At 39.9% G+C, this 21,978-nt stretch overlaps 1 protein-coding gene across 4 annotated transcripts in view; it reads left to right on the top strand.

Annotated features, from left to right (window-relative positions):
- Positions 1 to 21,978, top strand: part of klhl17 (kelch like family member 17) — a 42,326-nt gene that overhangs the window by 15,298 nt on the left and 5,050 nt on the right. For 3 of the 4 annotated variants that reach the window (XM_004916144.4, XM_018096023.2, XM_002936380.5), the window contains exons 2-11: positions 8,922 to 9,183; positions 11,063 to 11,184; positions 11,419 to 11,640; positions 13,405 to 13,521; positions 14,133 to 14,346; positions 16,039 to 16,183; positions 16,282 to 16,449; positions 18,479 to 18,567; positions 18,681 to 18,754; positions 19,107 to 19,288. In XM_004916144.4, the coding sequence (XP_004916201.1) occupies positions 8,922 to 9,183; positions 11,063 to 11,184; positions 11,419 to 11,640; positions 13,405 to 13,521; positions 14,133 to 14,346; positions 16,039 to 16,183; positions 16,282 to 16,449; positions 18,479 to 18,567; positions 18,681 to 18,754; positions 19,107 to 19,288 (1,595 nt within the window). The remainder of the gene's footprint in view (positions 1 to 8,921; positions 9,184 to 11,062; positions 11,185 to 11,418; positions 11,641 to 13,404; positions 13,522 to 14,132; positions 14,347 to 16,038; positions 16,184 to 16,281; positions 16,450 to 18,478; positions 18,568 to 18,680; positions 18,755 to 19,106; positions 19,289 to 21,978) is intronic. The other variant, XM_018096021.2, reaches the window with a different exon arrangement.

Raw genomic sequence — 21,978 nt, 5'->3', positions numbered from 1 at the left:
CTGTTGACTGGGGCAAGTTTCTCAACTCGCCTTTTGGCAGCAGTGCTTTTGGTTCACACTAAGTTATACCTTGTCCACAAACATTTATATTTTTTAAATATACTTTTACCCTACTCAGTGCTGTATCTGTATCTTGTGCTACCTTAGGCACTGGACCTCTGACTGCCCTTCCCCCTTGACAGTTGGTTCATGGGCAGTACAATCTGTGTATGCATGCTTGTGCTTGATTTTCAAGCAATAATTGCCTCTGTGCGCTGCAACCACAATTGTTTTGTTATGATTCTCAATGACAGTCACTTGCATCTTATCAAGGAAAGTTTACAAGAGAAAAGAACAAAAACAGATACAGTAAATGGCTCATGTGTCCTAAGCCATTCAGCGTAAAGTTCTGTTGTTTTGGCCTGGAGACATGACCTGAACAGTATGGGGCCTAGTGGTGAGCCATTATTTTTTGGAGTGCCTACTGCCAAGCTTTCAATACAGAACTTCACTGATGACAAGTACCTGGTTCTGTTCTGGGCAGAAACCAATCTCATATGCACTATTCAAATGTATTTTATAGCATCCAGGACATTAACAAATTTTATGAGAAATACCTGTAGGGACCCATAGAGTTAAGTTCTAGCAAAGTGAGCATAGTCAGCTCTAGATAGAAAGGGCAGCCATTAGCCCCCCCAGGAGTAGTTCTCCTATCCGGCAATGTTGCCTCAGTGCAGGGCCACAGAGTAGAGATAGTGACAGGCAGGATAACCCCTCATCTTACTCACCCGGAGGACTCATCCACTAGAGGTTATCAACCTGAAGGAGTCCCTACTACCTAGACTACCTTCCAAGGGGTACTGGTTGAAAGGTGTGTATCGCGGCCCAGACTCTACCAATGTGCATATACCCTCTCTTCTGCAGCAGAGCATATTTCAATTGTACCATCTATACTGCTTGTGTTTGTGAGTATATGATTACCCTGATTTCACCACTACTTTGTCTAGGACAATAAATCTGTATTATAGTTCACCATAAGAACCTCTCTGGCGTCCATTTATACCACCCGCACCACACAACCTCAGCAAGTTGTAGTTCAACTACACCCTCAGCTCCTATTCAGTTTCTCCCATATAGCGGAGGCCCCGCCTAAGAATTAAGGGTTGCATGTAACACATGCTCTACACTACGCTGCTAGCCTGGGTTTGGCCAATCTAAACCAAAATAGAGTTACATACCCAATCTATCAAAAGGACTGGTTCCTCTGAACTGCATGGCAACTAAACACACAAGTGGACTCGTGAGCTTATTACAAGTTTCCACTTTAGCAGATTTACTGCTCTGTAAATACACTGCATGGAATATTCATTCCATTATGGAAAAATACATCTGCACTAAATAAAGGCAAGTTCATCTTTTGGCATAATTCTTTAGGAAAACAGTTAATCTTAATGCAAATACTGTTTGGTGGGTAGGGTGCCCAGTCATTTATATTCACTTCTATTCATTTATGGAAGCACCATGCATAGCTGCACTGTTTTCCAAAAGCAGAACAATATCCCATTTATACATCAACACAGGAAGTGGGTAGCAGATGTTTGAATGGACAGAAATACTGTATGCTCTGTAATGGGTCGTGATTGGAACTTTAATTAAGTGAAGACATATAATTGGGGAATATTCCTCTGAAAAGAGAACCATTAATGCTTTTCTTTAGTATGTAAAACCAGTTGGCACCTGCATAAATCAAATAGTCAGTATTTTGTTTGTGTGCAGCTGTGACAGTTTCCATATCCTGATGGCCAATTACAATGATGCTACTTGTTGCTATAGAGCAGAAAGGAGAAGTTCATTGAATCCATTTTATGCACGAATATACAACTGATTTGGAAAGTCCCATGTCTCCTGAACATGCCAATACCAAATATATATAGTTTTATGGAGATTTGTCACTTGTATAGGTCAAAAACTCCCAGCAGTACACTACCAAATTTCCAAAGCACTGCTCCAGAAAGCTGCATACTTTAGATTTCAAGGACAAAAATTCCACTAACAGAAGGTTTATCCCAGAAAATTGTACATTTTTGGAAAGAACAGATTCTGGGAAATCCAGAGTAGGCACAATTGTCTGTCTACTCCAAACTATCAAGTCACAATGCTTTCCTAAAGTTATTGGTTTTTATCAAAATTTGTGATTTTTTAAAAAATTGCTTCAAAGCTTCCAGTCTATAGTATCTTATCTCCTACAGGTCATAAAGTAACCAAATAAAACACCCTAAATATGAACGCCAGGGGTCCACTGAACAGTTTGATGCCCAATATGTATAGGTTTACCTAAGTATGTGGCATGTAGGGGCCCCAATGTGAACATACCCCCATATGATCAATCATTTCTGTTATTTCAGCTCCTGCAAAATCAACACATTTACATCATTTATGTGGGATAAAGCTAGTAAAAAGTACGCTCACCCCAGAAAGTCATATATTTTTGGAAAGTACACATTCCCCCGAATCTAAAATGGATACCCATGTCTTTCTACTCCAAAGTACCAAGCCACACAGCTTTTCTAAAGTTAGCTATTTTGATTACATTTCCAAAAATCCCCTCAAAGCTTCCACTTTGCAGCATCTTATCTCCCACATAGTGTTAGGTACCAAGATAAAACACCCTAAATTTGAACGCCAGGGGTCCACTGAACAGTATGATGCCCAATATGTATAGGTTTACCTAAGTATGTGGCATGTAGGGGCCCCAATGGGAACATACCCCCATATGATGTATCATTTCAGCTCCTGCAAAATCAACACATTTACATCCTTTATGTGGGATAATGCTACAAAAAAAGTACACTCACCCCAGAAAGCCATATATTTTTGGAAAGTACACATCCCCCGAATCTATAATGGGTAAACATTTCTTTTTGCTCCAAAGTACCAAGCTGTAAAGCTTTCCTAAGTTTGCAGATTTATATGACATTTAGAAAATCGCATAAAAATGTTGCAATTTGCCGCATTTATCTCTCACAATTTCTTGATAAAGATCAGATAAAGGCAAATCACCCCAAATAGGAACTAGTGAACAGTTTGATGCCCAATATGCATAGATATACCCAAGTCTGCGGTATGTACTGAACCCAAAATGAAAATAGCGCATAAGGATTTCTCGCCTACCAGCTCAGCTTTTGCACACAGAGCCCCCTGTCAGTGTATTATGTGCCGAAACTTCCCCTAACTATACAGTGACCCCCACAAAACCATATATTTGTGGAAAGTACACATTCTGACAAATCCAACAAGGTTAAAGAGTCCTTTCTACACCAAAGTACCAATCTGCAAAACTTTCCTAAAGTTATTGGTTTTTATGACATTTCAGAAAATCGCCTAAAAATTTATCTCACACAATTTCTTGCATACAAAGGCAAGTCACCCCAAATAGGAACACCTAAGGTCTACTCAACAGTTTGATGCCCAATATGCATAGATATACCAAAGTCTGCTGTATGTACTGACCCCAAAATGAAAATAGCGCATATGGATTTCTCGCCTGCCAACTCAGCTTTTGCACACAGAGCCCCCCTGACAGCGTATTATGTGCAGTAACCCCCCTAACTATACACAGACCCCCCAAAAAACATATATTTGTGGAAAGTACACATTCTGATGAATTCGAAATAGGTAAAGTTATTTTTGTACACCAAAGTTACACCTGGCAAAGCTACGCTAAAAACAGATTAGGAACACTTATACAGGGATAAAATGCAATAAAACCACAAAAATTGTGCAAATCAGTGAAACAACAAAATAAGTCACATGACGGTGTAATTAGTGGTCATAATATCTGATCCAATAGTCACGCTGTCTAAACAGTTTTTAGGTAAAAGAAACTAAAAACAAAGTGGTAAAATGAAAAAAACAAAAAAAAACAAAACAAAAAAAAACCAAAGTGTTTGTGTATACATGTGTGTACATGTGTAAAAGTTGTGTGATAGTGTGTAAGTGTGTATGAGTGTAAATAAGTGTATAAAAGTGTGAAAAATGAAAAAAAAAAAAAAAAAAAAACCTGCTAAAATGTGTACTGTAAGTGTGTGTAAATGTATGTAAGTGTGTGTGTAAATGCAGAAAAAACCCAAACTCCTTACCTGTCCTGAAGACCCGATCGCCTCCTCCTCCAGTGGGCCGGCGCTAGGGGGGGGGTAGTAGGAAGCAGCAGATGTGATCGCGTCTGCTGCTTCCTGGAGGGTCCTGCGACACGATCGCTTGCAGGACCCTCATGACAGCCCCCCTGGCACGTTGCCCAGGGGGGCTGTCATCAATAGAAGCTCTCTGCAGAGAGCAGCCTTTAAATGCCAACGACGTATGGGCCACGTCGTTGGCATTTAAGCCCTTTTACTGCCACGACGTATCCCATACGTCGTTGGCAGTAAAAGAGTTAAAGGAGAAAAAAAGGTAAAAACTAAGTAAGCTTTATCAGAAAGGTCTATGTAAATACCTTTTCTGACAACTTACAGAAAAGCTGCACTGAGTTCTTTGAAAAAAGATTAGTTGTGTCTGTAATTCCTGTGCCAGAGACACGCAGCTTTCTGTTCTCTGCTCTTTCCTGCTCCCCCCTCCCTCAAGAATGCTAAGGACTCACTCCCCCCCCTTTCGGAATGTGGATCCGAGCCAATCAGCAGGAAGCTGGCTCATAGGGGCAGATTTATCAAAACACGAGTTCGAAACCCGAATGGGAAAAATTCGGATCGGAAACGAAAATTTCTGAAGATCGTGATAGTCACGATAATATCGTATTGGCGATCCGAAAGTCACAAAATTTTCGTACCAAACGATTGTAAACAGCGGCAAAACCGATCCAATTTTTTTGCACTAAAAATATGAAAAAGTCGCACAAGTGCCAAAAAAATCGCGCAAGCATAGAAAATGTTGTGCAAGGTACAAAAAAGTCACGGAAGATACGATTGGACCGATCGAATGAACACTCAGAGCGTTCGTGGATAAATAAATGTGCTCCATAGTCTAACTAACTGAGCATGTTCAGTTTGGTCTGCATGTCTGTGCAGGAGTGAGGCATTATGGGAACTTACTTTTCCCAGCTCAGCGTTTTTTCTTCCTGCTTGGCTTCTGATCTTCTGAACGGATGAAATATGGGGAGACTTAAGGGAACTATTGAGACAACTGAAGGTATGCCTCCAGCTTGAGATTAACTCTTTACTAGCCTTTCTTCTCCTGTAACGGCTCACTACAGGAAAACATGTTAATTTGTATTGGCTTTGGTTCCTGCATCAGGCAAAATGCTTTTGTATGGCCAGATTGGTATTATTTTATTTACCTAGGGCTGACAGTTTTTTCCAAGGTGAGTTCACGGCAGTAATAAGTCACATGGCTGGTGTCACGCATCCTGCTTCTCCTGCTCTGTATTTGTAAAACAGCGAGAGATAAACAGAACAAAGCTATATCATTTTTATGAATTCACACATTTTAATCAAGTGTAAATACTACTGAAAAGCAACATTCTTTAAGCTTTTTAAATGCCAGGAGCATTATTCAAATGTGCCCTGTGCATTGCCATGTAAGCATGGGCTATGGTCAATTTGATTTGTTTGATGCACCAAGTTTTTAAGGTATTAGTTCTTATGTGCCTATATGAGACTGTTGACACATTTTTTCTACGTATGAATTATTAATGGGAGTGTAGCTTTAAATTAACTTGTAGTATGATGTAGAAATCGATATTCTGAGACAGTTTGCGACTGGTTTTTATTTTTGTGGTTTAGCATTTGGTTCAGCAGCTCTTCAAGTATTTCAGCAATCATCTGGTTGCTTGGGTCTTGAAAATCATAGCAACTATGTAGTAGTTTGAATGAGAGGCTGGAATGTGAATAGGAAAGGCATAGTTTTTACACAGGAAGATACAGTATACAAAGAGATGTAGATCATATTCTAAGACAATTTGCAGTTGTTCATTTTTTATTGTTTGTGATATTTGATAAAATTGAAGCCTCATAGAGCAATAGTTATTTGGCTGCTAGGTGACCCCTCCTGTAAAAGCTGTAAATAGTCAGAAGAAGGAAGAAAATAATTCAAAAACAAAAAAGTAAAGACCAATGTAAAAGTTACTGAGAATTGGCTGTTCAATAACATACTAAAAGTTAAGTGAAAGGTGAACTACCCCTTTAATATTACTGATCCTTTAATCGTTGGGCGTAGGCTTTGCAAAGTTTTTGGCTGTGGCAAGCAATGTGACTGGTTGTATTTAGGTGTAGAACTGAATATACAGAGGAGAAAGCATCTATGTTATGCCCTCTAGAGCTGTTTCTATGATTAGAAGGTAAAGGTGGATATTTCCAGCCCTTTGTTCGTGCACCTGTGCAGAATTCTTTGCATGCATTCCCTGTATGAGCTAAAGATTTTGCTTCCCACCTACATCATGCATCTTTGTACTCTCAGCATCTTGTGGAAGGAGGGTTTAATCACCAGCTCCCTGCTGTGATTACAAATGGAAAGAAATTGCTTTTTCAAGAGTATCTATTTTTATCCAGCACCAATCAGCAGCCTGTAGGTGTAGCACAGGATACAGCAGCATGGGGAGGGCAGGGAGCATTGGGTGATGAATCAGTACTGACTATACGGTATCATTCTGTTCTCACCTCCTGTTTTCTTGCCTCCAATTCATGACTTTTGCAGTGAACCTTTAGTCATCGGTCCTGTAACCCTTCTTCTGTTGGATTAATATACTGTTCAGTCATCTGTGCTCTGTTCAGTCTGATCTTTTTGTGGGGCAGTTTCTTGGCTAAACAGCCCCTCCTGCTGTCTGGTGTGCCTGCACCCAATGACACTGTGTCAGCCTGGATACTGACACACACAGAGAGGACTTTGGCTCTGAAACACATGAGTATACATTTAGCAAAAATGCTGAAACTTGCTAAGTGTGTCTGCATCCAGGCCAATGCATTATCTTTGGGTGCAGACACACCATTAGCGGATGAGATGGAAACTGCCCCATGTGGCACTTGCTAAAGCTGGTCACAAACGCACCAATATAATATACAAAACTACGTTTCATGTGATTTTTAAACTGTGTGTGGGCTGCAAATTATCATCCCGATGTTTTTTGTACCATGGCGATAGATCATTTAGTCGATCAAACAGGTTTGAAAATTTTGGTCAGATAACTATAAAATCTGCGCATGCATTGTGTATCTAAGAATATCTTTGGGGGACCTACATTTTCGTACGATTGGTGTCTGCCAATATTTCATGTTTAGAACATCCTCTGCTTTGTTATTTTTATGGCTATATCCTACACTTAATGTTAGTTTTTGATGGCTGCATTTAAACGTACAATCGGTATCCGAACATTCATCAGAAGATGACTAACGTCTGAACGTGTATGGCCACCTTAAATTACTTTCAGCTTTGCCATATATTTCTGCAGAGTCGGCCCAAGAATTGCCAGCGAAGGCAATACTTATTTGGCCAGCGCTTGTATCCTACCCATTTGCACCTTCCGCCAATGCCACCAATGATGCCTTGCAGCCCATCTCCCCCCGACCTACGCTCCCTTCCCTGACCCTCCCTGCTGATAGATTGCTCCTTATAAAGCCAGACCCGCAAATATTCCATAGCAAGAAAAAAGCAAATGGCACTCAGGACTGCAAACAAGGGTAAAACCCTTTTAAAAGTTTATTGCGGAGGTGCAACGTTTCGGGGCAATGTGACCCCTTTATCAGGCTTGATAAAGGGGTCACATTGCCCCGAAACGTTGCACCTCCGCAATAAACTTTTAAAAGGGTTTTACCCTTGTTTGCAGTCCTGAGTGCCATTTGCTTTTTTCTTGCTATAGTGTATTTGGAGGGTGCCGATCCCTCTAGCAGTGTGCACCGAACAAAATAATTTTTTGGAGGGTTAGGGTGTGCGGATAAGGTCTCTGTGGTCCCGCAAATATTCCACCCATTTCCCCATCAACTCCACCCATTTCCCCACCCCTTGCTGCTTTATAATCTATTGTTTATTGTGTAGGGATAGCGATAGTGCGAAGCAGGGCCAGTGGGATATGGATTTTAACTGTGTGATTTGCGGCCACTGCATGTAAAACCGACGTTGACTGATTCTCTATGTAAAGCTCACAGACAAAAACATGTTTTTTCATCCAAGTGACTCATTGGCAGAACTGTGCCTCTAATCTTAATGTATTAGTTTTGGTGATTTATTTTTGAAATGTGTTGGGGTTTCCTCTTAACAAATCCAGTTGTGTCTGTTCAACTTTGAGTTAACTTTTAGTATGATATAGAGAGTAATATTCTGTGACAATTTTCAATTGGTCTTCATTTTTTATTTGTTTTTTTTAGTTCTTTCATTTTCAGTTCAGGAGCTCTCCAGTCTGGAGTTTCAGCAGTTATTTGGTGCCTATGGTCCAAGTTACTTTAGCAACCAGAGTGTGATTTGGATGAGAGACTGTTATATGAATAGGAGAGGGCCTGAATAAAAAAGAAAGTTACAAAAAGTAACAATAAAACTGTAGCCTCACAAAGAGTTGGAAGAAGAAGAAGGCAAAAAATTCAAAAACTATAACAAATAAATAATGAAGACCAATTGAAAAGTTGCTTAGAATAGGTAATTCTATAACATACTAAAAGTTAGCGTAAAGGTGAACCACCCTTTTAATGCAACCTGCTGCGGGAGCATTGGAACTACCATCAGGTGCCAAGATGGCAGTAGCAATAGGGTTCCCCAGCATCAACAGGCAGCATTGACAGGATGTATACATTGGCAACTATGTGGAAGTGCAAAAGCATGTTTGGATTTAAGAGAACATTAATAAATACAACTAACAATACTCTTGGTTGAATGTTTTTATCTTCTTCTTTTTAATTTTTACATAATTAAAATGTTATTGATTGGTACTTTCCATGAGACTCTGTTAATTCTTTGTGCTTTATTAACAGCTTCAACGAGTTAAGCCAGTGAAGGAGAAATCAGGAGACCAGTCTCCAGCCATGGAAGGAGCAGTGCAACTTCTCACTCGGGATGGCCATAGCATATCCCACAATTCCAAGAGGCACTACCATGATGCCTTTGTGTGCATGAATAGGATGCGCCAGCGTGGACTTTTGTGTGACATTGTTCTCCATGTGGGGACCAAGGAAATAAAGGGCCATAAAGTGGTGCTGGCATCATGCAGCCCTTATTTCCATGCCATGTTTACAAGTAAGTTCTTGTATTCATTTGGGTTCTTGTTTTTTTTAATTTTCATATAAGTTTGGTGTGACACGTACAAACATTAGAAATTGTCAATGTATCCCTGCAAATGCCACAATGACTATAGCCGCAATGAGAACAGTGTTTAGCAACAATGAGGGATACACAGATACACCCTGGTAACAGAGAGGGAATAGTATTACGCGGTTCTTTAACCATTGTTTTCAGTCAAGTTGTAGATAATCCATATTCATGACTAGGACCAAATATCCCTACTAAACTTAAATTAAAGGTACTTGCTAGATGAAAACATAGTTTGTAAAAATGTTGCTGAGTTTTTAAAATTGTATAATTAGTGTATATAGTATATAAATGCATATAGGTCTTTTTTTTTTGTGTTACTGATCATTCTCAGACAAAGGATTACAATGGTTGGTAGGTGTGGTCTTAAGCAGTGTCAGACTGAAATGCCAGGGGCCCACCAGAAAACCTCAGCTTATGGGCCCACTCTCTAAACTGTTTTCCTTCACTCCTCACGCAACCTCTTTATTTTCCCTACTCTTTTATCTTTACATATTATAATCTATTCTATTCATTTGGTCTTTTTGTTCCCATAGAGAAATAGGGAATGCCCACGAAGGCCACTCGAAGGTGGGCCCACTTCGAGTTTTCCTTGGTATCGCGGTGGGCCAGTCTTACACTGGTCTTAATTTAACAGGGCCCCAGTATGGCCCATGGGCCAAACCATTAGATCAACCCAATTTGGCTGCCACTTAGCTATGTTAAGTGAAGTGTATATCAGGCCTGGACTGGCAAAATGTGGATTTTGGCAAATGCCAGAGAGGGTGTTGTAAGATGCCATAGGCAATCACTATTTAGTGGACAGGTTGGGGGCATTTTGGGCCTTAAAGGACATGTAAACCCCACACACAAAAATGTAATCAGTGAACAGCCTCTTTGAAATCTTTCAATACCTGCCACACTGGTTGTCCAGAGGTTAATAGTAAGGCTGCAGCACCTCCTCAATCACTTAGATTTCCTTCTCCTCCTGTACCCCACTCGGCCCCCTCCCTCAGAAATTTGCTATCACTTTTGGCTTGTGGGCATGCTCAGTTGTTCTAAGCTCAGAAAACACACCCTCCAGTTTAGCAGCCAGTAAAGAGATGGCATTGCTGGTTCCCATAGAAACTCAGCTCTAGGTGTTTGCTTCAATTTTTTTCTCCTAACTTTCTCTCCTGAGCTCAGCTCAAACAAAGCAGAACTTTTATCAGACAGTTCTGCCTGTGTGAGCCTGTATTCTTGCTGAAATGTATGCTGAATAAGGGTCTGTGTGTGTGTATGCTGTTTGCAGATTTAAAAGTATCTGATTATGTATCAGAGGAAAAATGGCTGCTATTTGCTTTAGGAAAATGTGATGGTGCTGGCAAATGGAGGGGATATATGCAGTACACATGATGCCATTTGGGTGGGGGAGACGTGCACAACTGCTATACATTGTAGCCAAGTGTAGGCTTTACGTGTTCTTTAATGTACTTGAAATGCCAGGGCCTATTTTGACTCCCAGTCCAGACCTGGTGTGTTGATGGTTCCAAATGAACCCAACTGATTTCTCCAGTTCTAATGTACAGATTTTAACATCCTAAGCCACCTGATTTTGGGAAGCTGAATGATTCCTTGGAGGGATTTACATTGAGATATTTAAATCCTTTGTGGTTTAGTATTCTTCTACAGGACCTATTGTGCAGCCATTGGAAGCTTTATGCCATGTAGTCTCAAAACCACAGGCTCTGGAAAACCATAGCCCTCATAAATTTATATGCCATTATTACGTAAAATTGTTAAAGTGTGCTGTGGCTAAAGCTTCTGGATGTTGTCTTTTGCCTTACAGATGAGATGAGTGAGAGTCGCCAGACACACGTAACCTTACACGACATTGACCCTCAGGCCCTTGAACAGCTGGTTCAGTATGCGTATACAGCAGAGATTGTAGTAGGAGAGGGAAATGTGCAGGTAGGTGTAAACTGCGTTATTAGCTTGTTTTAATTGCCCAGCCACAATAACATATTGCTAGAAATATTTATTGCATTGCTTCTTGGAGGGGCAAGCACTTTTTTGCTGTGTCAGGGGCTCACAATTTGTGCTATACCAATTCTGTATTGCTTCTTTTATTGTGATGTTGTCTCTGTGTATCATATTAAACTTAGTCTCCAAATAAAACATGGTGTTTTTCATTATCTTTGCCAGACTCTACTGCCTGCTGCCAGCCTTCTACAGCTGAATGGAGTGAGGGACGCCTGCTGTAAGTTTCTACTCAGTCAACTGGATCCTTCCAACTGCCTGGGAATCCGAGGCTTTGCAGATACACACTCCTGCAGTGATCTTCTTAAGTCTGCACACAAGTATGTCCTTCAGCACTTTGTAGAGGTGTCTAAGACTGAAGAGTTCATGCTGCTACCACTGAAGCAGGTAATGCACAGTCACACGTGTTGTTTTATTTCTTGTCACACCTCACACTGTCGCATCACTGAAGACCTTTTCCTGACACCCCCTTTATTTTACTCCCCTCCCCATTATTTTGTCCCTGGCCTGTGTATAAATGAAATTTATTTGTATTTATATTTTTGCTTAACACTGATATTTTCTCAATTTTACCTACACACTCATCCAAACCACAATGCCCCCACATGAACCAGAATTTTCATATAAATAAGGGAATGCACTGTTGCCTAGTAACTGTCTAAAGCACAATGCGCTGGAGTTTCCCACATGGGGAATTGCCAGTACACCAGCTGCAGGAATTTCAGCTGTAAGGAACTGAATGTGAATGTTCCTGCTCTCTCTTCAATTACAGGGATTTATTTTCTTTACACTTGTCAGTCATCTACCAATAGTAGTACACATACATACATACATACATTTGCTATGCTTAACAGATAATGTTCACATAGGTCCTTGGCCCATTGGAATTTTCACTGTATTGTTCATATAAAATACATGCAAAAATCTCATGTGAAACAAATTACATGCAAAACTAGCTACCCTGCAAGTTTCTCCACAGGAGAAATGGAAAAACTAAAAACTTCTCACATATAATGCCATGGTCTAAATCCAACCTAAGGCCCCAGACCTTAAATTTATTTACTTCCATAATCTGGTTTTCGCCTTTTTCTAAGCACAGTTCACCAATAGCATTCCAGAAGTAAAGCATGTGTTTAATCTGTCTAGAACTCCCTCTTCAAGTTCAGAATTTACAGATTGTATCCATGCAAGAATTGTTTGTACAGGTATGGAACCTGTTAACCAGAATCCTCAGGACCTGGGGTTTGCCGTAATTTGGATATCCATAACTTAACTCATTTAAACCTTAGATAAACCAAATTGGATTTTTTCGCCTCCCGAGTTGGGATCAAGTACAAGATACTGTTTTATTATTATAGAGAAAAAGGAAATCATTTAAAAAATTGAATTATTTGATTAAAATGGAGTCTATGGGAGATGGCCTTTCTGTAATTCAGAGCTCTCAAGATAACAGGTTTTCAAATAACCAATCCCATACCTGTACTGGTATTGCACATGTGGAGGGGACCCATAGCAGCTAGAAGGAAGTAAAACAGTGCTAACCAGAACTTCAGAAAAGAACTTTAGGTACCCAAATGATTGTTAATCATATTATATGCAGGTGGGATAGCTCCTACCTGGAGCCATGTGTGACTTATAGCCGCATAAACCAGTATAGTTTTTTCAAATAGTAAGTAGCCTTTCATAGGTTGCTGGCCTTTAGATATCACTGGCCCATTTGATCCAGTTGTGATTGGATCACATGGGGGCTTCTGCAGACCCATCAATTAAAGACACATGCATCGCTTTACATATTCCTCTTTCATAATGGGATTTTCAGCATTCCTGATGGATCAATGAATGAGAATGTTTTTAGATTTTAGCCACATACATGGGCCAGTAGGCTCTTAACTCTACAAGTTGGCTACCCTTTATAAAAACACTTGGCCTACGACCTTGTGCTTTTATGTCATCATAAAACTACTTGGTAACTCCATATAGCCTTATAAATTACAGTAAGGGTACATCTTTTATAAAATGCATTTATGTAAGTGCATTTATGCTGTTTTCCACTTACTCTCTCTTCTGTTTTCTTCTTTTTTATGTTCTCTTTACATTTTACAGTTTTATATATAGTATTTAACACTCTGTTGCTGTTACACTCATTTTTAGGTTTTGGACCTTATATCTAGTGATAGTCTAAATGTCCCTTCGGAAGAAGAAGTGTACAGAGCGGTGCTAAACTGGGTGAAACATGATGTAGATGGCAGAAGACAGCATGTCCCTAGGGTATTTTGACAGTCCTATTTTAAAACTAAATGCAACAAGTTATCATTATTTTATATCATTTGCTATTTTGTTGTAAATTAGCCTTGCATGGGCCAATGAAAACTGGAAAATCTGTCCCTCCACACTGCCGGTAGCATGTTTGCCCGCCTGACTAATATTTGGCCAAAAATTGCCCAGATATCCATTGGGCAGGTGTAAAAACCCAGTCCGGCAAGGACCACATTGCGCAATGAAGTCCTCTCCAAACAAATCTGCATAGCCCCCCATATGATTTGACCATTGATCGGAACATTTCGATTTGGCCCTCTGTGGCCATACATGGCCAACTTTAGCATCATAAAACATAAAACACTATCCTATTAAAATGTATATTTTAATATTACAATTTTAATCAGTTTCAGTATTTAACCCAATTCAGTTCAATTACCATTGTCTAAATAAAAATCATTTCCATATGAATGAATTCTGCTTTTGTTATGTAGCCTAGCCATTAGGTTTTCTGTTTTAGTTTTGAAGCTGCTACCTGTAATTTGTTCATAGCCAGTTGTTGCTGGAAAGTGTAGCTATTATATTTTAGATAACTTCTGAGCCATGAATGTATTAATCTGCAGTTGATGAAGTGTGTGCGCCTACCATTGTTGAGCAGAGATTTCCTAATGAGCAGTGTGGACACAGAGCTTCTTGTGCGTCATCACTCTGAATGTAAGGATCTTTTGATCGAAGCTCTCAAGTACCATTTAATGCCGGAACAACGAGGGGTTCTGAGTAATAGCCGGACTCGGCCTAGACGCTGTGAAGGTGCCAGCACCGTGCTTTTTGCAGTAGGTAAGGGGAAAAACAGATTAAAGCAGCATTATATTCTAGTGTACAGCGCTGCGTACATAAGTATCACTTTATAAATAAAGATATACTTACATACATAACTCCTACTATGTGGCAGAGTAATTCTTAATACAGACATATGTTTAATTGTGAGTGTGTATAAATGTATGATATGTAACGCAAACCTGATTTAGATTTAAACCAATTTGTAGGTAAGTATCTTCTTTAATAGAATAGTTCGGAACCTTTTAAATCAACAATTTTGATATCCGTTTTGTCCGTATTTTGCTAATGGATAGCGCTAAATTTGTTGCATTATTGCACCTAGCAGGGTATTGAACTGGAAACTTTCTAACTTGCTTATAAGAAGCCAGAGTGGATGTGTCCCATATCCCAACATCTATTTGTTATATGGAGACCTTTTGTTATCACCAGTGCTGTAATCGTAATGGTACCTTTTTTAGGAATAGCCAGGAAAAGATGGCCATACATTGAAAGAGCTGCTCATTTGGCGAGGTTGCTGTATCAGATCACATTAACTGCATACAAACGGTTGGGACGAGGACCACATCAACAAGCCAGTATACTCCAGACGGCATTTTTGAACCTGCCTGATCAACATCTGGTCAATTTTTGGCCAGATATAGTTCAGGTAGGCCCATACTCGGGCCGATTAGCTGCCAACTTGGACCATCAGCAGCTTTAATCAGTATGTATATGGCCACATTAAGAATGCTTGCTTTTGAGCATAGGCATAGAATAATGAAGAGATTGTCTGCAATATATTCATATATAGTTATAAGGTCTCCAGTACAGAGCCTTTCATTGTTGGCCCCCCAAACATTCATTTCACCTTCCTTCCCTTTTGAGGTAGTCTAAATTTACATCCTCTGGGTGGTAGCTTTCACAGCTCCATATCATAATGGGCTATCTGCATCTTTCTGAGGTACATTGGTGATGCTTCAGCTGGTGGTTTTCATCTTTGGATCAAATAGCAGTTAGGCAGGTTTTTGACAAAAGTGGAACTTAATAGTCTTGTATTTCTTTTTTCAACATCAGCTGCTCTTCATTAGAGCTGTTAAGCTGCTGTTGTTGTATTTCACACATGAAATCAGTGCACAAGATGCAAACAGGCTGTTATGATGCACCATATTTGTGGATAATAAAATGATAGATTGGTAGTATCTTTAGCATTTTTATATTTAAAAGTGCCTACCAATCTGGGCAAGCGCGACACTCTGATTTTTTTTTTTTTACTGTGCTTCTCCACTATGTGCTATGCTTCTTTATCAGTGTCTAGTAAGTCTATGTAACTGGTAAGGTACATGTATTGTAGTATAATTATTGTATTGTACCAGTGTACCAATTATTGTATTGTACAAGCTAACATGTTTTAATTTATTAGATTATTAATTATAATGTACTCTGGACATGTGTGAATTTTAGATATTTAACCATTGATGAAGAAAGGTGTCTAAGGGTTCTTGTGCAAAGAATTTATTTTGAGTAGTTCTATGCTTTTTACTGTTTTGTCTGTAGCTTGGGATTTGACTTTGACAACTCTTGGTCACTACCAAGAAAGAACATGGCTAGAAGTTCTGATATTTTTCTGCATAGCTGTGATTTGTTTCCATGTAAATCGGTCTCCATGGACTAACATTCCCATTTGTTAATCTGCCAATGTCCTAATCACAGGTGGAGGGAGCCTGTTTGCTATACATGGTGACTGTGAGGCCTATGATACTAGGACTGACCGCTGGCATATGGTGACTTCTATGTCAACCAGAAGAGCAAGAGTTGGTGTTGCAGCCATTGGAAACAAGCTGTATGCTGTGGGAGGGTAAGACAGTGAAACTAGCGAAAAGAAGTTACCTTAAACTAAATTCTTACTAAATGTTTTGCTATTATAAACTGAAGGTAAACTAGATCTTTCCATAGGTATGATGGTACATCTGATCTTGCCACAGTGGAGTCATATGATCCTGTTACCAATACTTGGCAGCCTGAGGTTTCAATGGGAACACGTCGCAGTTGTCTTGGGGTTGCTGTTCTTCATGGACTGCTGTACGCAGCCGGTGGATATGATGGTGCTTCTTGTTTGAACAGGTGCCAGGATTTATAGTCATGTGCTAGGGTAGAAGGCAAGCCTTTTAATGATACAGTAATTAAAAATGCTGGTGTCCAGTTCTTCAAATGAGGCTCTTTTTGGGGAGGAAATATTTTGTGAGCCTAATATGAGAGACGGGGAAATTTAAGAACACCAATTAAAAGAGCGTTAAATATTGCCTTTTTCATAGAAAAATATATGTTGTAGAGCTCCTATAACTGAGTTAAATGTTCCATTTCTTGGAGATGTGTCAAACTTGTGTCTTACCTGCAGCAGTAATCTGACTTTGGCACTCTTGCAAATACTGTATGTAAAAAGTAGTACTGCCGATAAGATTCTTTTAACCTAATTTTCCAGCCTGTTCTAATGGGGCAGCCTGACCGTTTTAAAGCCAAATGTCCTACAGGACAAAATATTCAGATATTTTGGATTTATGCCAGAAGTGTTAGGGCTAATCTACATGAGAGATTTTGAGGGTGAGACTTTATTTGACTTAAAAATCCTGAATCCTAAAAAAGCTGATGCCCACTGCTGAAATGCAAGTTAGAGCAGATAAAGACGAATATTTAATTTATTTATAAAGCGCCAACATATTCCGCAGCGCTGTACAATAGGTGGGTTACATACATTGGACATACAGAGTAACATATAAAGCAATCAATAACCGATACAAGAGGTGAAGAGGGCCCTGCCCAAAAGAGCTTACAATCTACAAGGAGCTTACAATCTACAAGGAATAATGTGTTTTGTTCATGCATCTGCACCCGACAGCAAATGGGGCTCATTTATTAACACTGGGCAAATTTGCACATGGGCAGTAACCCATAGCAACCAATCGGTGATAGTATTATTTTTTTTTGCCAGCTGCCGGTTGAACAATGAAAACAAACATCTGCTTGGTTGCTATGGGTTATTGCCCAGGGGCAAATTTGCCCTGTGTAAATAAATGAACCACATCATTAATGTATTTCAATAAGAAAGTCTTTCAGACACCATCAGATTTTACTGTGTCAGATGAAAATGCAGGATGCTGCGTTCCCTACTGGCAGTCAGTGCTTGCCCTAAGGGGAGGGCACTCAAGCTCATGGTCTCCATGACCATTCCACCCCCTACGTGACTCACACATCAAATTACTAGTTACTTCATTGGTAAGTGGAGAGATTTGGTGTGTGTCAACGTAGATAATGGCCAACCCTAGGGTTGTGCCTTAGACACATATCGCTTTTGCCCATCTCTAGTTCCAGCCCTGTGGTGTGTCAGAAGGCAAATCTTTCAACAAAACACATTCGATTATAAATTGCAATCAGTCAATCCAATAATATCTCCTGTGCAGGTTAGCCCTTAAAGCACTGTAGCCCTATCACCTTCTGCATTTGCTGATGCCCCATCAATATGCAAATAATTTTTTTGACCTACTGTGATATGATAGAATGTGTAGATGGTCTGTCAAAATTGATTGCCTTCTTGCATGCCAAGTGGTCAGTTAATATATTCTAAATTGGCCAAACTGCCTAACAGTTATGGCTAACATAATTTGAAGAATTTTAGAACAACTATGTCCCAAAAATGGCTGACACCTTATTTGAATCACCTGAAAGGGCTCTACAGCATATTCAGTTTAAGAAAAGCTGGAATATTCTAGTAGTGACCTCTAACTTCACTGATAAATATACCCCTATGAGATGAGGAGTTAGTGTTTTATTTCTTCTCCATGTTTCTTCTTGGAGAAGGTGGAATATGTAGTTGTACTTATTGGGAAAACAGGTGTACATTGCCCAACATGCTTATTAGAAGGAGGGCTCTCCTGGAGGGGATTATGCTTGAAGATTCCTGTTGTCCTTTTAGATCACAGATTCCTTCATTTAGTGGGTTGTGCATTTTACCTATATTTGTTTCTGAGGAATAAAGTGCAAAAAAACCACGGGGCTGACCTGTTTCTAATTAAAGGGGTGCAGGTTTCAGTGTTTAGTTTATCCTGTCATATTTTGTAATAATGTCCTTATCTGGCACATACTATGCTTATTGTAGTGCAGAGCGTTATGATCCCCTAACTGGCACGTGGACTTCAATAGCAGCCATGAGCACCAGGCGAAGATATGTTAGAGTTGCAACACTAGGTGAGTGCTACATTTGGTTACGCCTGTGCTGTGATCTATATTAGAACATCCAACAGATTTTTCTCATATTTGGAATGGACCATCGAATTAAGAGGTTTTTCTGATACTTTCAGATGGAAATCTTTATGCAGTTGGAGGATATGACAGCTCTTCACATCTGGCTACAGTGGAGAAATATGAACCACAGGTGAGGAGCAGAAACATACCATGCCTTGTGCTAAAAAATCTGGGAACCATTTGGATCAAGTCAGGCCAGTATGCTCAGGGTTGCCATCAGTGAAGTATAGGGGGTAAGTCAGTCTAGGAAAGAAAAGATTTGTATTTTACAAAAGGGTGGGAAATTCAGGTGGATCATGGGCAGACCTATGGTATAATTAGAGTGTTGCTAGGGAGGATTAAGGGTGTGTTGGCAGGGCTCACCACACAGGGACCCAAGTGACTGGTGGGCTAATAAATTGGGCTCACTTGGAGGAGGCCCTATTAACTTATTTGGCCCCATGGTTACTGGTTACTATTATTAGTCATTATTTCTGATCCAGATAAATACTTGGACTCCAATTGCTAACATGCTGAGCCGCCGGAGCAGTGCTGGGGTTGCTGTGCTGGAGGGCATGCTCTATGTCGCAGGAGGAAATGATGGAACAAGTTGTCTCAACTCTGTAGAGAGGTACAACCCTAAGGCAAACACATGGGAGAGCGTGGCCCCAATGAACATTAGGAGGTAAGAAGATATAAAAGGCATAAAAGTGGAGGATTGAATTCAATAGTGAATAGTAAAAAATGTGTAGATGTGTTTTGCCACTCCAAGTATCTGTTTGCATGTGCTCGTGTAATCAGGTCATACATGTCCTGAGATCCATTCAAATCAGTGGGGACTTCATTTGATTTGATTGAGAATTCCCAAGGGTTCTGGAAATTGGTCCAGTTGCATCATGAAGTCAGTGGGAATCTTGGGCAAACTGAGAAAAATATTCTTATGTATCTTCACACTCGGGGAACGTGCCATAAAACATTAATGCAAAATAGAAAGAAATGCAGTTGGACCAACTCACCCGTCGGTTCCTTCTGTAATAATTTCATAGGTGGCAGTGGGGTGAAGTTTCAGGCACTTTAGTCTGTGCCCCTGGGATGCTAAAAAGCTGGCAACAGCCAAAATCTAGTAATAAGTTAAGTGGCTACCTACTGTCTGTAATGAGGAATCTATTTAAGAGGAATCCATTTGCTTGAGCTTTGCAGCAATTTGGATTTTCCAGGCAGTTAGAAATCAGGAAATAGACAATTGAATTGTATGCAGAATAGCAGCAGTAAGTAAGGTTGTGTGTGATCCTTTATTATAAAAGCTGTATAAAACATGAGAGCAAGGGCATTTTAGATCTCTTTGGGTCCTCTATGAAGCAAGCAAGTCCTAATTAAGACTTCTGTTTATTTTTACATAGTGCCATCTAGTGGGCAAAGTATAAAATGCAGGTCTACAAAACCAGCAACAGACTTTCAAGCACAAAAATGAGAGAGCAAAATATGCAGTCCGGTACAACCCGTCAGATGAGACTTCTAGAATGCTTCAGCATGGGTCCTTCTGTCTTAATCAGATCTTACTGAATTACTTTCCTATAGCGATTACAAGTACATTTCTAGAGGCCATAAAACATGGATACCCTGGGAGAAAAATACCTTCCCTCCAGTACTTTTTTATTTTAGCATCACACATTCATTAGTGCTGTTTAGCACACCTTATAGATGACAAAATCAAAAACTGTGCTTCTCTGGCAGGTCAGTAAGATAACTGTCAGATCTACAGACACCTTAAGTACCTGTTTTTTAATATCTAGTCCCCAGATGTTGCTGGACTACAACTACCATTATTCTTCAACATAAAAGATTTAAATGATAAAGTTGATAGCAGTTGCAGTATAACAACTTCCATGGAGCAAAGGCTAAGAAACAGGGCTGTAGTAAATAATGCATAATCTCTGAAACCAGTCAAGGAATACAGCATTAGTGCTTAAAATCCAATTTAGCCTATTTTAGGATTCATCCAAGTGGGGAAGATTGTTTATGGTTATCAATTTCCCCACAATATAGCCTGCATGCATTGGCATAACTATAGAGGAAGTAGACCTCATGGTTGTGGTGGGCATGGGGGGCCCAGAATACAGGGGCTACTTCTTCTATAGCCTAGAAATCCTTGTGCCTCAGCCACTCATTTCAATATTCTCACAAATGAAAAATCTTCATAGGGGCCCTGCACTCACTTGATATGTTACTGGCTGCATTTATCCTGTGTCCTCCAACCAAATTCTGTGTTCAGAAAATGCCATTCCTGTGCACAACCAGTGGCACAGTCAGACCAGTTCTAAAGAGGTGGGAGTGGCAGTAGGTTGCATTGTAAAGAAGAGAGTGCGGCTATTGAAGTTGTGACCACATCTTCTAAACATGGGGTTTACCGCTCACCATATGATACAAATTATGTGAGAACTGGATTGGTCAAAAGCCAAGAGGTCAAATAAAGGGTGTTTTTAAGAGTAGTTTATAAGTGCATGCAGGTCCAACAATACAGTGCACCCCGCATGAAAAACACTTGATCCAAATTAGTCAGGGAAAACCCCCTTCCAAATATACCTGGCTCCAATCAGTTCCAGTTGCACCTGCAGTATTAATCATATTTCCAAATGTTTGGAATATTTCCCCTTATATGCTGGTGTGGCATGTTACTTGGCAATTGCATCCATTTGTCAAACTTTTGGCACCGCATATGAATTGTTTAGAGTTGGATTTTTCTATACTTTTTGGTACAGACTTTCCAGAGGAAAATTCTGCCATAAGTCTTTGCAGCAATTTAAATGCCCCTTGTTACTACTGTTGAGTAACTGAAGGGATATAGTGGAAATAAAATTAAAAAATGTGGTACAAAGACAAGGTATAATGCATATAAAAGTAAAGAAATGGTATGTAAGGAAAAATGACGCATTGTTTTGTAGCCTTGTAACACTTGAGTCGTGCTTCCATCTTCTCTGTTAGGAAGAGCTCATTACATTGAACGTGCTTGGGGGGAACTGGTAATGTTGTACCAGTAAGGGCTCTAATTTGCATCATTAGCCCAGAGATTGTCAAGTGCATCTGCACTGCCTGTGCCTCTCCTGGCCCATGAGAATTTGTCAGCTAGGGAACCGGCACAAATAACAGCAAACAGCGCTCCTTCTGTACACAAAGAGTAAAATACAATCACTCACTCATGATACACCCTACTCAGTGACAAACAAGCAGCTATTCAGTTAAATATATAGAAGACAGAAGACATGTTCTTTGCTTGCTGCACTAGGCAAATGTCACATGAGGAAAGTAATTGCAATTTTAATCCAGAAATGACAGACTAATAGCATTGTGACAAGTTGTAGTTGTTACCTGCTGATG

Source organism: Xenopus tropicalis, chromosome 7 (assembly GCF_000004195.4).
Source record: "Xenopus tropicalis strain Nigerian chromosome 7, UCB_Xtro_10.0, whole genome shotgun sequence".
Lineage (NCBI taxonomy): Eukaryota > Metazoa > Chordata > Amphibia > Anura > Pipidae > Xenopus > Xenopus tropicalis.
Note: the sequence above shows the minus strand (reverse complement) of the source record. Positions and strands in the feature narration are given on the sequence as shown.